This window comes from Siphateles boraxobius, unplaced genomic scaffold, assembly GCF_051911475.1.
Source record: "Siphateles boraxobius isolate OS27281-9 unplaced genomic scaffold, OSU_SipBor_1 155, whole genome shotgun sequence".
Classification (NCBI taxonomy): domain Eukaryota; kingdom Metazoa; phylum Chordata; class Actinopteri; order Cypriniformes; family Leuciscidae; genus Siphateles; species Siphateles boraxobius.
In genome coordinates this window covers 67,921-83,826 of record NW_027508761.1, presented here as the reverse complement: position 1 = coordinate 83,826, position 15,906 = coordinate 67,921, and the positions used below count along the sequence as shown (strand labels likewise).

The window sequence follows — 15,906 nt, the reverse complement described above, 5'->3', positions numbered from 1 at the left end:
TCTCTTCCCAGAATTGCTGGTGAATCTTCATCTACAACTTGGAAGTCTAGATCAAACTCAGTGACTTTGTAACCACATTTAAGCCTTACTTTACCCTTTGTCTCCATCGTGTGGCCAGAATATGTAACTAACGTGCAGTTTGACTTCTTTAGCGTTGTTGTCTTGTTAGAGGTTTTCTCAAAATCTTTAAATGACAACACGTTGCACTCTGCTCCTGTATCTAGCTTAAAGGTAAGTATGCAGTTGTTTATTCTGAATTCTTGAGTCCATTTCTGGTTTTCCCTTTCCAAGGTAGAGACTGTATTCATTTGTGTCAGCCATTTGCTAGCTGTTTGCTCACTTCGTTCAATTTCGATAGTACCTATAAACAATTCAGCATCTTCTTGTTGTTCTATCTCATGGACTTTTTTCTCAAATCTTCTAGGTTTGCCTTTTTGTTGTGGTGTTTTGCACATGCGGCTAAAATGGTTCATCCGTGAGCACTCGTTACAAATTTTGCCATATGCCGGACACTTCCTTGGCTCGTGTACATAACCACATCTCGTGCATTCTTCCTTCTCTTTCTCTGTGTGCTTGAAATTCGCCTGTCTGACAGTTGACTTTGTTTTTGTGATTTTGTTCACAGCCACTTCTGCTTCTTCATGCAGCACTTTCAGATGGCCTTGTGTTATTTCGTTTGCACGACAGATATCCACAGCCTTTGCTAGGTTCAAATCTGTTTCCCTGAGAAGCCTAGCTCTCACTGTGTAGGCTCACAATATTCTCTAAACTTCTCTTTGAGCACTTCAAAATCATCCACATCATCATCAAAGTCCATGGAATTAAATACCTTTATGGCATCATCTCCCGCCACGTGAAGAAATGTCGCACATTTTACCTTGTCACTCTTTTCTGCAATGCCAGTTGCAATGAGATACAGATCAAACTTTTGAATCCACGTTCGCCAGTTTTCCGCCAGATTTCCTTCGAAATCCAAACTGTTAGGAGGTTTCAACTGATCCATAGTTTTCTTCTGACACCATGTAATGTTTAGTGGATGCAAGTTTGAATAATCACGGAGACACTGGTTTCATGTGACTTGTTGGTTTTTACTGAACGGTGTTATTCTGTTCTTTTACAGGTTACAACTCAACACATCTTTAGACTGCTAGCGCCATCCTCAGGTAAGGAATGATAATACAATTACCATACATCACATAAACAACAAAAATGCCAGCAAACGGTCGCTTTTATCATGTTTGTTTTGCAATGCACGCGTTTCCAGTGATTTCTTTCTGAGTAGTTTTCTGATAAAACTTCCATTGGTGAAATGATGGGTTAGTGTGACGTTGTTCCAGAGAGGCGTGTTTTAGTGAAGCGCTGTGGAGCTTCTGGCCCGACAGTGGAAACGCAGGCCAGGTGCTAATGGCCCGGGGCTATTAGCCCGGCACAGCTCGTTTAAAGCCCTGGCTCGCACTGGCCCGAGGCTATTAGCCCGGCACGGCCCGTTTAAAGCCCTGGCTTGCACTGGCCCAAGGCTATTAGCCCGGCACGGCCCGTTTAAAGCCCTGGCTCTCACTGGCCCGCACTGGCCCGAAGCTATTAGCCTGGCACGGCCCGTTTAAGGCCCGTTTAAAGTCCTGGCTCACACTGGCCCGCACTGGCCCGAGGTTATTAGCCCGGCACGGCCCGTTTAAAGCCCTGGCTCGCACTGGCCCGAGGCTATTAGCCCGGCACGGCCCGTTTAAAGCCCTGGCTCGCACTGGCCCGCACTGGCCCGAGGTTATTAGCCCGGCACGGCCCGTTTAAAGCCCTGGCTCGCACTGGCCCGAGGCTATTAGCCCGGCACGGCCCGTTTAAAGCCCTGGCTCGCACTGGCCCGCACTGGCCCGAGGCTATTAGCCCGGCAGGGCCCATTTAAAGCCCTGGCTCGCACTGGCCTGGGGCTATTAGCCCAGCACGGCCCGTTTAAAGCCCTGGCTCGCACTGGCCCGAGGCTGTTAGCCCGGCACGGGCCGTTTAAAGCCCTGGCTCGCACTGGCCCGAGGTTATTAGCCCGGCACGGCCCGTTTAAAGCCCTGGCTCGCACTGGCCCGAGGCTATTAGCCCGGCACGGCCCGTTTAAAGCCCTGGCTCGCACTGGCCCGCACTGGCCCAAAGCTATTAGCCTGGCACGGCCCGTTTAAGGCCCGTTTAAAGCCCTGGCCCGCACTGGCCCGAGGCTATTAGCCCGGCACGGCCCATTTAAAGCCCTGGCTCGCACTGGCCCGGGGCTATTAGCCCGGCACGGCCCGTTTAAAGCCCTGGCTCGCACTGGCCCGAGGCTATTAGCCCGGCACGGCCCGTTTAAAGCCCTGGCTCGCACTGGCCCGAGGCTATTAGCCCGGCACGGCCCGTTTCGGCCGGTTTAAAGCCCTGGCTCGCACTGGCCCGACATGTGACACCTCGGGCGCTTGACCATGCTTCAGTTGTTGACGGCTCTGGAGTGAGAATGGGTTGAAAATGAGTAACATTTAAACAAAAATATCTGAATAACAGACAGACGTTAAAGATGAATTTAGAACTCTTTATTTTTTATTGCTGATAATAAGCTGATAACAAGCAGAATCACTGAAGGAAAGAGAAACACAAGAACTACAACTGACTTCAGCCTAAGATGAAATTAACTGAAAGACACAACTATCTCTTATTACTAACCAGGCTGACTTTATTTCTGTCATTTGTCTAGTTCTTTTTGAAAATTAACAGAAGTTTAGATGTTAACGGTTTATTGAAAATATTTGTTCACCATTATGGAGATCGGTGTTTCATGTAGTTGGACAGTTTGACTCAGACTTTTTATGTCAGTTTGTGGTTTTTGTAATGGTGTTTGCCAAAGCATTTAAATTGCTGCAAAGAAAACCATAAACAAAGGCGATCAAATGATAAAGTTTTAAACATTGTAAAGAAAAATAGATGCTAAGTCTTTTGATTGATCAAAACTTATTTGATATTAATCGACTTTCACCAATATCATTTTTTTGGCACAGATCACTCTACATTTAGATTTTTAAATACGTTATAGGATTTTTTATTTTTTTTTTATACAGGGACATCAAGAATCAGCATATGGATCTCAACAATGGTGACATGCTTCATGCCGCAATGCATGCTGGTAGCTATGAGTTGTATACTATGGTGACTCCCAGACAGTGGGAATTTAGTGAACTTCTCAGATAAAGGTTGTGGTAATGCACACACGCTGGCCCTGTCTCTCTCCCCTTACAAAAATGTACCATGGTTTTACTACAAATAAAAAATAAAACATGGATATTGTAGTTAAACCATGATAACCACAAATTAACCACAGCTCTCTCTCTCTCTCTCTCTCTCTCTCATAAAAATAAATGTCATATTTTTATGGTTATACCTGGACATACATTTGCACTTCCTAGGGCAGATCAGAGCTAAACGCTTCTCTTTTAGTGGAAATAAAAAATACAATATCATGTGAAATATTTTAAGTGTTTATGGGTTTTATTAATTTAATTTTCAAAATGCTCCTCTCATGAACACTGAGTGAAGAAGAGAAACTGTACAGGTTTGTAATGAAGTGAGTTTGAGATGAACAAGATTTCAGTTCATATAATAATGTAAAAATACAGTCTGTATGTTAAGAAATGTTTTAAAATTACATTAATTTAGATCTTAGTCTTAAAATTATGAAATTAATGTAATTCACTCTTTACTGTTTTTTATGTTAATGTTTTAATGTTTATTGTTTCAGCATAAAACCATTTTAGTAAAGTGAAGTGAATTGGGTGTTGTTCATATAAACACACTGACACAGGCACTGAGTTTTTGAGTTATTGAGTTTATTGAGGAATAAAACAGTTTTCAATAGTTCCTCTATACAGTATGGCAGCTCATTGTGTGTCTGTTATTATATCAGACTATTTTCTGCGTGCGGTTAGAAATGTTCGGGTTTCAGAGGGTCACTTTTGGTTTTAGGGTACTGGACTCCAGTCACAGCTGGGTCACTGTTTTCAGTCACTTTATCGCCGCAGAATAAAGCTCGATTTATCTTCACATGAAGGTACTTATCTACTCCGACCTTCACCTGAGAGAGAGAGAGAGAGAGAGATATTTTCACACTTGAATTTTAAGTGATCTCTTCCATGTAAAACTCTGTTCACATTGATATCAACCTAAACACATTCATTCTCCATGACAGCAAACAAATTTCTATGAGTTCTGCTACAGTGACCATTGCAGACTAGATGTGAGTGTCCAGAAACGCTACACAGTTGAGAAGTTTTCTCTTATACAAATGCAGAGGAACTTTATACAGTGACTTGATTCACTTAACCTTTTCAGAGAGGACTGAAAAATTACTGGACACATCACACCCGTTTAGGACACACTGTCACAGTTTGCTTGTTGGTATGGGAAAAATACAAATTGTGCCAGAAGTATTTAAGTGATGAAAACATCAAGCTCAAAATCCATAAAAACCAAAAAAATACTAATTTACCTTGACCAGATAGTTTGTTCCACCACACATTGTCTGAACCCTATAGGTTTTAGGAATGCAAACATCAAAACGGACTCCAGCCTGCTTCCCTGCCTGAATAAACAAATGCACCTTTTATATTCATCTATATTATTATTATATTATTATTATTTAAAAAATATTTTGTTTATTGGTCTCTAGTGAGGTACGTCTATCAGTCAGATATCAGAAAACTGTTTTGTGACTTTAAGTACAAGTACAATAAAAAATAAAAAATATTTTCGCTAACACATTTTACAGCATCAGAATAGATAACTTTACTAATCTGTTTTAACAAAAACACATTTTCTATATGAGTGATTTTCTGTCTCTTACCTCAATGCAGATGTTCTCCACCTCTCCATTGACAGGCTCCTCTGTGCTCCATCCTCCCAAAATTTGCTTTGCATCAGTCATTGTGCTGGTGATCAAATCTGGATAATAAACTGTATTATCAGGCAGTTTGTCTCACAGATTGATTCTGATCCACTATTTATGCTGCCAAAATCGCATGACGTCAGTCGTCATTGTAATTCCATGTAATCACATAAAAGAGACTGAATGAATAGGCGGAGTTTCTCTTTGGGGTGTTGTGTAATATTCAGAAAAACTGTTCATTCTTCTGTGGAACAGAAAAGAAGATATTCTGAAAAACATTGGGAACCAGTTGAACGAACATTGGTGCCCCGAGTAACACAACTTTGAAACAACATGAGTGCGAATTGTTATTTACAATTCGCACTCATGTTGTATGTTGAACTATACCTTTAAAATTGACCCACAAAAGCATAATGTTTTTCTTTATTATATCTCTCAACATATGCATTTTGTGTGTGCTGCGCTTCAGTGAAGTTTCATCAGATACAGTTTGAAATCCATCATCCGTGACACTGTACATGTCAACCGGCAAATGCAACTCCAAAAAAATATATAAAACTGAAAATACTGAAGACAGCCGCATGACGTCTCATAAACAGCTTTCAGTTCACATAATCACAGGATTACAGGTAAAAAAAAAAAATGCAATTTCGGACTTTATGTTTTTAGGAACATTTTGTCCCAATCTTCAAGCAGATCCTTAAAAAAGTAAAAAAAAAGATTAAAGAAAAATATTAATAATTTCCTAACAATACTTAGAGTAAACCTCTAAAAAACATTGCTCAAAATATTTATTTTTTAAATAATATTTTTAAGTTCAACACATTTCACCACAGCAAACACTGCCTGAGACATAGTAAAGGGGGAACAATAAATAATACAAAAATCAAATATGACAACACAATATAAATGGAAAATAATTACAGGAAAAAAAATACAAAAAAAATTGTATGCCAACCTTTTAGAGTGGGTGACTTATCACTAATCCAAGATATAATTTTTTTTTTACTAATAGTTAAAAAGTAAAAAAGTCGTTGCTTTTTAATTTACATGTGACTTTAAATTACAATATGTGACTCAATTCAACAGCTTTATTATGTGACGGTCTCATAAACAACCGGTGTAATCTCCTGCATTTGAAGAAGAGATGAGAATAAACTGAATTAATAAGGTGTGATATGTAAGCTGTGTAAGATCTTTAGCTGAATCACTCTTGTCCTTTTGCACAGAGCAAGTCAGGATCTGAGGGGAAAAAGTTTTGCTTCTATTATCATTCATTTTAATATATCTGACTCCATTCAGCTGCTTTTCATGGATTGAATATGAAAGTCAGTTACTGTACATTCAAGGAAGATTATGTCCAAATTAAATACTTTCTAAATTATTGTGTTTTTGAATTTTTGAGACTGTCTTCCTCTGAAAAACAAGCCCATATGTCGTTTGTACATGCAGAGAATTACGACCAACAGTGACGTTTTAAATGAAGTGGCCTCTAGCAGTCTTATAGTCTCAAACAGTATTATATATATATATATATATAACAAAATGTGTGTGTGTGGAACTTCATCACTTACCTGCTGGTCTCAGTATCTCCACTTGTTGTTTGTGAGTTTTTAATCACTTCAGACTGTTTTATGTTGTTGTATCAGTTTCTGGCCAACAAAAGTTCTTGATTGTTTACAAAGATAAATTAGGAATTTGATACTGTCGAATTAATGCAAGTGGCTTGACACATCTTTAATTATTCTCTCAAAGTGTCTTTTGTGTCTCTGTACGCGTCATTCCTTAAAAAAACAAAAACAAACAAACAAACAAAAAACAATAATATTACAATACTAATGCATTATTAATATTCAAGGTACACATTTGATCAGATCATGAATTCCCTGGGAATTGCAATGACTTTGCCTTTTTTGTTTGAGCAACAGAAACATTATTACCCCAAAAGCGTATATCTGTCATCTAAAGATATTTCAAAATAAATTACAGTTTATTTTATTTCACCATAACCAGTTGTTCCAGTTGGCCAGTTTATGTTCACAGTTGGTTTATGTATCTATTTGTCAGGTAAGTATGAATCAGTGCCTTTGAATGACCATTTACATTTATGCATTTGATAAACACTTTTGCTCAGTGACTTGCATTATTAATATTCAGGGAAGCCTATACATTTTATAAATTCCAGTCCATGAATTTCCTGGGAATTGAACCCATGACTTTGCCTTTACTGTTTGAGCAACAGGAACTCTACACTATTCACCATAAGGTGTATTTCTGTAATCTAAATTGCCACACGTTGTTGGGTGCATTTTTTCTACGAAATACATAAAAGTGTAACTTTCTGAATTTTCTTTTCTTTTTTTCATTTTAATATATCTGACTCCATTCAGCTGCTCTTCATGGATTGAATATGAAAGTCAGTTACTGTACATTCAAGGAAGATTATGTCCAAATTAAATACTTTCTAAATTATTGTGTTTTTGAATTTTTTAGACTGTCTTCCTCTGAAAAACGAGCCCATAATGTCGTTTGTACATGCAGAGTATTACGACCAACAGTGACGTTTTAAATGAAGTGGCCAGCAGTCTTCAATCAATGCAAGTGGCCTGACACATCTTTAATTATTCTCTCAAAGTGTCTTTTGTGTCTCTGTATGCGTCATTCCTAAAAATAAAAAATACAAATAAAAAAAAATAAAAAATAATATTACAATACTAACGCATTATTAATATTCAAGCTACACATTTGATCAGATCATGAATTCCCTGGGAATTGCATGACTTTGCCTTTGCTCTACTGTTTGAGCAACAGAAACATTATTTCCCCAAAAGCGTAAATCTGTCATCTAAAGATATTTCAAAAGAAAATACAGTTTATTTTATATCAGTTTTTATTTCACCACTGTAAGGGTGGGTATCCTGCAGGGGTTAAGGCTGCAAGACTGCCGAATGACTAAAGAAACGTTGTCAGCAAGATGGAAGAAAACTGTATATTTCTTGTCTATTCCACCCACTGCCACTTATACCAACGACGGAAATAAGCGCAGTTACAATAGCTTAATATATGGGAGAGCGTTGCTATATAGAGTGACAATATTGTATTGCAATAAGTAGCACTTCAAAGTCAATACCAAATCAAAACTAGTTAGCACATTATTGAAAAGGTTTAATGACAAAATATGGTAATGGTTACACTAAAAATAGTGTGTGTGAGAGAGAGAGAGAGAGAGAGAGAGAGAGAGAGAGAGAGAGAGAGAGAGAGAGAGAGAGAGAGAGAGAGAGAGAGAGATACTTTTTGACTTTTTAAAGCAATTTATTCCATCATTAAAAAACTTTTTTAACATCTAAAAAACATAATTTTTTATCAAAACATTACCATTTAAAAAAAAGATCTTCACCTTCTATAAAAATTAAACTTTTGTTTACACACCATTTCTTCTCAAACATTAGGAGATTACAATTCATTTTATTAAATTCATATTCTAATCTTATCCTGGATTCAACCAAGGCCTTGAATAAATTAACCATATTAACTTTTTGTCCTTCCATTTCAATTCTATACGCTTTCCAAATGGCTAATTTTGCTTGACCAACCAAAAAATTAGAAAAAGTACAGATTTCCCACTTATCGCGAGAATACTTACAACCAAAAATAAACACTGTATTTGAAAAAATTATCCCTAAACTGCTCAAAATTCTATCCAAAATATTAAAAAGTGGAGATAATTTACAACATTCACAGAAAACATGAAAAACTGTGTCAAGTTCATTACACAAAGTACAGAAAGAAGAATCTGAATATTCACATTTAAACAAAAAAACTTTTATTGGTAATGCACAATGTAAAATCCGCCACTGTAAATCACCAGACATTTTTTGTAGGGGGTTTTTATACAGTAACCGCCATGAAGGTGATTTATTCTCTGTCAATGAGAGATGAGATCTCCATTTTGTATCTCTCCTCTCTCTTAATTGTCCAGCAAAGAAAGACTTTACACAAACATTATATAAATTTTGCTTGTTCACAACAGAAAAAGGAAGGCTTTGTAAACCTTTAAAAGAGAGCAACAAGTTCACATTATCGTCATTATCATTCTCATGTTGGTCTACCTGTGGTGTTATATACACTTCAGGAAAAAGAACTTCTGAATAATTATTACCAGACATAAAATTGGTTATATATTCCCACAAAGACGTAGGAAAAGATGTTTTCAGATTCTTCAATATATTCCCAACAATTCTCTCTGATCTACCTCCAATCTTTGTAGTTAAATGTTGTACTGAAACCCACTCTCTATCAGTCAAATCAATCAAATCTCCAACTTTAGTTACACCAGCTAAACCAAAGCTGGAAAAATCAATGTTAGGCATAAAAGTATGGGAAAACCAGGGATTGTGAAAAGTGGTTCATTAAAGCCGAAATGTCCTTTTCGCTCCAACTTAAAATAACTCCAAACTTCAAACACAGATCCATAAAACTTGATCTTAAACATGTCCTTTACAACATTTACTGAGCTCAGAAATATTTGTTTATCAAAACCGATGTTGTTTTTCTCTCGTAGAATGGCAAGACCAAAACTGATCCATGGTATAGAGTCAGAAGAATAAAGCAGTTTTTGGGCAGTCTGTAACCTCATGGCTTTCACCCTAGAGGATAGATGAATTAGTCCTTGACCGCCCTCAATAACTGGAAGACACAGAACTCCTGGAGGGAGCCAATAATGGCCTCCCCAAAAAAAGTCAACAAAGGCTTTTTGAAGTTGCAATAAAAGCTCTTTGGGAGGGTCCAACACTGTTAGACGATGCCACAGCATTGAGGCGGCTAGATTGTTCACTACTAACACTCTGCCTCTGTAAGAAAGCTGGGCTTGAATCCATTTCCATCTCTGGAGCTTGCCTGTCACTTTTTCTAGAAGTCCTTCCCAATTATTTTCCATAAACTGTTCAGTCCCAAAGAACAGTCCAAGTATCTTTACACCTTCTTTATTCCAAAGGCACTGATGTGGAAGTTGCGGTAGATTCTGATTCAACCAATGACCTAATAATAAAGTGTCTGTTTTTTCCCAATTGACACGTGCCGAAGAAGCACTCTCATAGGTGTTGAGACATGAGATTAGATGTTTAACATCGTCTTCAGATCTAATGACCACTGTGATGTCGTCGGCATAAGCTGTTAGTTTAACTGATAGAGTATTCGAGAGGCAAGATGATGGAACCGTCAATCCTTGCAGCTTCTCCCTCAACATCCTCAACATTGGTTCAATGGAAATTGTGTACAAGAGGCCAGATAAACTACAACCTTGTCTCACTCCTCTATGTACAGAAAAAGGTCTTGTCAGAATTCCATTAATTTTCAACATGCTATAAACATCTTCATACAGAAGTCTAATCCATGAAGTAAACTGCTTTCCAAAGCCAAAGCCTTCAAGTATTTTGAACAGATATTCATGATCAACTTTATCGAAGGCCTTCTCCTGGTCCAAACAAACAAGACCAAGATCAAACTTATGCAGTTCGGTTAAATACAACATGTCCCGCACAAGAAAAAGATTGTCAAATATAGACAGCTTTGGTACACAATAGGACTGATCTTCGTGAATAATGGATGCTAAAAATTCCTTGAGACGATTTGTCAGAGCTTTAGATAATATTTTATAATCAGTTCCCAAAAGAGAAACTGGTCACCAGTTCTTTAATAGGCCAAGATCTCCTTTCTTGGGTAAAAGAGTGATTACAGCTCTTCTGCAACTCAGGGGTAAGATTTTTGATTCAAAACTTTCACAAAATACAGCATACAGATCCTGTCCGATGAGGGACCAGAAGGCTTTGTAGAAATCAGAAGTCAAACCATCTAACCCTGGAGATTTCCCTGAGGATTGCTGCTGAACAGCCTCAGTTAGCTCGTGAAATGACAAGGCTTTGTCTAATTCAGCTTTATCTTCTTTTGTAAGATGTGGAAGTCCATCTAAAAGCTGATTTGTTGCTTCAAGGTCACAAGGTTGTGTTGTATATAAATCTTCATAAAAAAGTAAAGTTTGTGAAATTATTTCTTTCTTTTCCATTATTTCTTTTCCATTTGGCAATTTAAGATAATTTATATTTTTCTTTTCTCTAATATTCCTCTCCAATGAAAAAAAGAAAGTTGTTGAAGAATCCATGCTGTTTAGCTGAAGATATTCTCCCCGTATCGACGCACAGCGACTTCTTTCTTCATACAAATTCTTTAAAATCAAATTGTACTCTTTAAGCATTTTTGCAGTTTCTGTCTCTTCACCATCACTGATGGAACTGCTTAACTGGAGAATTTGCTCTTCCAAGAACAGGACCTTTTCTTTCAGTTCCATCATACGGCTCCTTGTATATTGCTGACAAAAAAGCTGGATCTGTACTTTTCCAGTATCCCACCACTGGCCTAAATTTTTATACTGTAACTTTCTCTCTCTCCACTCTCTCCAAAACAAAGTAAAATATTGTACAAAAGACTTATCTTGCAATAATCTATTGTTAAAACGCCCAATATGATGGTGGGAAGTGCTCTGTTTTATGGTCATAGTTACCGCAATATAATGATGATCAGAAAATGATGTTGGCAAAATTTTACTATTAAAAAACCTTCCTCTATTATTCTTTTGAACGTAAAATCTATCAAGTCTTGCACCAGAGACTGTGTCAGAATTAATTTTCAACCATGTATATTCTATCTCTAGGGAAGGCTTCTCTCCAAACGTCTACAAGATTGTGAAAACGAATAACAGTTTTGAGAGTTTCAGACGAATTGAGATTAGGTTCAACATGATTCCGATCCATAGTATAATCAAGAGTACAATTAAAATCACCAGCTAAAATTATTATTCTATTATTTGGAATTTTTGAAATAACATTTTTTAATTTTTTGAAAAAAGAAACTCTTTCTACACCGTCATTAGGATCATAAATGTTAATAAGAGAAAAAAATAACTCATATAACTTAAATTCTATAATTTGCATTCTGCCAGGTATAACTTCTTCAGCTCTGCTATCTTGTACTTGTACATCTGAAGAAATAAGAACTGCTACACCGGCACTAACATTTGAACCATGGCTAACGAAAGTTTTACCTTTCCACTCACTTAGCCATTGCACCTGATTATTCAAATCTGTGTGTGTTTCTTGCAGAAAAACTATACCAGATTTTTTCCAATTAAAAAAAATCAAACAAAGCACACCTTTTTTCAGCACCACGACACCCATTAACATTCAAAGATCCAAAGTTTAAGGATGCCATGATGCTGACTATTAATAAAGAGACAAAAAGCGTCCAAACACAGGCTATAAATTCTCTTCTCTCCATTTAAAAAAAAAGAAAAGAATATTCAAACCTTCTTTACATTATGTTTTACCGTGTTTTTTACCTTTGTTATTATTTTCTTAAGGCGATAACGCTTCTGTCTACTTAGTTCCTCAAAGGTTGCTTTGTTCATTGCCATTTTACATGTCACCAAAAATCGCCTCAAATCAGGGAAAAACGTCTCTATTTGTGGTTTGCGAACTCCCTTAGTACTATCTAGAAAGTCATTGATTTGCTTTACTGTGTACAATCTAGAGCCAAGCGACTCCGATCTTTCAGCATCATTTACATCAGAAAGACTATCTGTACTCTCAAGATCCTGATCTGAATCATTTTCAGAAATAGCATATCCAGAACTCACATTGGACATCTGGGTATAGCTTTCTTCCTCAGCTTCCTCTCTTTCACCTTCTGTTTTATCATCTTCTATAACTGTTTGCTCTTTTTCTAATTGTTTGTCCTCTTCATTTATAATCAGAGTGGATTTTTCTACACTTGCTAGATTTACAATCTCCTCACCCGTATCATGATTTTCTACGTCTCTTATTAAGCCTACATCAGTGTTTTCTTTAGGTGCTGTTTCAACAGCAGGAACAAGAACATTATCTTGTCCAACGTGTTGCTCAATTATTTGCGGATTAGATGACTTATCTGTTTGTTTATTTGGACATGTTTGCCTAACATGCCCGTGTCCTCCGCACGCAAAACACCGGATGTGATCTGAGCTAATAAAGATTGTAGCCTATAATCTTTGCCTTCGTTTTTGAGTTTTACTGCTAAATTGAGCGGATCTTGTTGCTCATTCAATATCATGTACGTAAAGCGTCTAAAAGACATAACGTGCTTGATATTCGGATTTTTCAGACCCAACGGAATCATTTTTATAGGTGCTGTTAATCTGCCATATATTTCAAGAACGCCTTGGATAGTTTCGTTCTTTATGAACGGAGGAACGTTCGATAGTACGTGTAGTGGCCGTTTGTCAACAAACAAAAGAAAATTAAACTTAAATCAAACCTTCAAACGACAACTTCTAGCACTCTGGGCAGGTGATGTACGCAGGCAAGAAATAAATCAAATTCAAGGCTGGATTCAGGGTTTGTGGGTGGTTTATTTGATCCAACTGAGCAAGCAATACAGCATCTCTCGCGCTGGTAAAAAACCATGTGCCCATCACCCAGGTGCTACAGGCCACCTCCTACTTCCTACCTATATTTACCCTCACCTGTGCCCAATACTGCCCTCAGGTGTCTAAATCAAACATTGCAATTATTAAACTAACCAAAAATAAAGACTAAACATATAAATAAAAACAATTAACTAAACAAACAAACAAAAGAACATTACCAAAATATATATTACTAATGTGAACAAAATAATAATAATAAACAAATTAATTAACAAAATTACCACTACTGAAAGCAAACTAATGTAGCTCCAACACTCCGGCCCCTAATTGTGCATTATCACAATTACTGAACTCTCAAAAACGGAGCTACGCACTATGTATTTTAAATATATAAGGCGCAGACGTCTTGCCGCACCTGCAAGGAAAAGAGAAAGAAAGAGAATAATAGAGGCAGACAAGGAGAAAGAGAGAGAGTAACTTCATGTGTTCATACTGCCGCCTCCAGCAGCAGGCACAGCTTCGTCACAGGCCTCTCTAAGATGCTGGTCTTCGTTTGGAGGCGGACAGAGCGCACAAGCCCATTCACATCTGATCTGACATCCAAAACTTTCCCCATCATCCAAGAGCCTCTTGAAGCTGTAGCATCTGCCACAAGAACAACATCTCCAGGTGTAAGGTTTCTTCTTAGTGCTGTCCATTTTTGTCTCTGTTGCATCAATGGCAGGTACTCAAGAATCCATCTCTTCCAGAAGAGTTCCGCCATGTACTGTATCTGCTTCCATCTTTTTCTGACATACAGATCATTTCTGTCAAACAATCCTGGTGGCATAATTGGTTTACCTTTCAACAACAGAATGTGATTCGGCGTCAAAGCTTCCAGGTCATTTGAATCATCTGAGGCCCTTGTAATAGGCCTATCATTCAATATTGCTTCAACTTCGCAAAAAACTGTTTGGAGCGCTTCATCATCCAGGGTCTGCTGTTTAAGGACTGAGGTAAGAACACTCTTCACTGAGCGAATCAAGCGCTCCCAAACGCCGCCTTGATGGGAAGCTGATGGGGTGTTAAATCTCCATTCTATACCATCCTGAAGAAAGGCTCCTTGAATTTTACCATGATTCAGAGCAGTCAGACTCTCCTTGAGTTCACGGCTGGCTCCAACAAAGTTAGTTCCGTTGTCAGACCTGAGAGTTGAAACTGGGCCTCGTCTGCAGATGAACCTTCTCACAGAATTTATACAGGAGTCTGTATCCAACGTGTATGCTACTTCCAAGTGTACAGCACGACTGGTCATACAGGTGAAGAGCACTCCGTATCTTTTGAGAAGACTTCTGCTTCTTTTAACTTCAATGGGCCCAAAATAATCAATGCCAACATGAGTGAAAGGGGCTTCATCAGGCAACACTCTTTCAGCTGGTAAGTCCGCCATTTTTTGTTCAAGGAGTCTTCCTCTGTTGCGTCTGCAAACAACACAATCTGATATAACCTTTCTTGCAGCAGAGTTTGCATTTATAATCCAATACTTCCGCATTAAACTGGACAACATATAATTTCTTCCAGTATGACCTATCTGCTGATGAATATGGCGCAGAATTAATGTTGATACATGCAGGTCTTTTGACAGAATAGCAGGACGCTTGGATTCCACTGGCAGTGAGGCTTTGCTTAACCGACCACCCACTCTGAGAATCTCACCATCCATCACTGGGTCCAATCTATACAGTGGACTGTCCTTGGATATGGATTTCACACCACTCTGCAGCGAGGTAATTTCATCCTTAAACCGTTGATGTTGTACATACCGGATGATTGACAGCTCTGCCCTGGTCACATCTTGAGGCGTCAGACTCTGTCCTTTGAGCGTAGCCTTAAAGCTCTGCATTTGGCTTTCCACCTGTTGATGACAGTCTGTAGTGTCCATACTGAGGTCAGCAGAGGCATAAAGCTCCTTTCTCCTATGTCCCAATAACACAAGAGTATCTTTGATCTTAAGAAGCCAAGCTACAGCTACCTGCAATCTCTTCCAAGATGAAAAGTAATGAATCAGGTGGCCCATAGCATTGTCTGTGTCTTTAACAACAGCATTCACTGTCAAGACCCTTTTGATCTCAGGGTCAGCGCCAGGAATCACCTGAAGGTCTACATCTAATTTAGGCCACCCATCCTTGGACTTATAAAGGAAATCAGGTCCCATTATCCATCTCCTTCCATTCAGGAGATCTTCTGCCCTCATTCCTCTTGACGCTTCATCTGCTGGGTTTTCCTTTGTCCCCACATACCTCCACTGATCAATATCAGTTGCCTCCCTGATGACTGCAATTCTGTTGGCCACAAAGGTATAGAATCGCCGGTTTTCATTTGATATATATTTAAGGACTGTTGTGCTGTCGGTCCAGAAAACTGACTTCTCCAGCCTAAGTTGCAACTCCTTCCGTAGCATGCGGTCTACTCTTACAGCGAGGACTGCAGCTGTTAGCTCCAGGCGAGGAATTGTCATCTGCTTCAGCGGAGCAACTCTGGCCTTCCCCATCATAAATGCAACATGCACTTTATTATCCCTTTC

At 38.4% G+C, this 15,906-nt stretch overlaps 1 protein-coding gene and 1 long non-coding RNA gene across 3 annotated transcripts in view; one reads left to right on the top strand and one right to left on the bottom strand.

Annotated features, from left to right (window-relative positions):
• Positions 1 to 15,906, top strand: part of LOC143738846 (uncharacterized) — a 58,953-nt gene that overhangs the window by 30,667 nt on the left and 12,380 nt on the right. The window contains exons 3-4 of one of the 2 annotated variants that reach the window (XR_013204053.1): positions 1,121 to 1,163; positions 3,069 to 3,133. This is a non-coding gene — a long non-coding RNA (uncharacterized LOC143738846). The remainder of the gene's footprint in view (positions 1 to 1,120; positions 1,164 to 3,068; positions 3,134 to 15,906) is intronic. The other variant, XR_013204054.1, reaches the window with a different exon arrangement.
• On the bottom strand, positions 3,833 to 6,769 carry LOC143738845 (cystatin-B-like). The gene is made up of 4 exons (XM_077230915.1): positions 6,463 to 6,769; positions 4,847 to 5,132; positions 4,493 to 4,585; positions 3,833 to 4,078 (listed from the first exon to the last, which is right to left on the bottom strand). Exons 2-4 carry the CDS (start codon positions 4,925 to 4,927, stop codon positions 3,929 to 3,931), a joined length of 324 nt encoding a protein of 107 aa, XP_077087030.1. The 5' UTR covers positions 4,928 to 5,132; positions 6,463 to 6,769; the 3' UTR covers positions 3,833 to 3,928.

What these genes read in the sequence shown, in the direction of transcription:
- LOC143738845 (XM_077230915.1), bottom strand. Translation starts at nt 4,927, where the DNA reads ATGACTGATGCAAAGCAAATTTTGGGAGGATGGAGCACAGAGGAGCCT. An exon ending in TGGAGAACATCTGCATTGAG is followed by an intron (nt 4,586 to 4,846) that starts GTAAGAGACAGA and finishes TTGTTTATTCAG; the next exon opens with GCAGGGAAGCAGGCTGGAGT. An exon ending in GAACAAACTATCTGGTCAAG is followed by an intron (nt 4,079 to 4,492) that starts GTAAATTAGTAT and finishes TCTCTCTCTCAG; the next exon opens with GTGAAGGTCGGAGTAGATAA.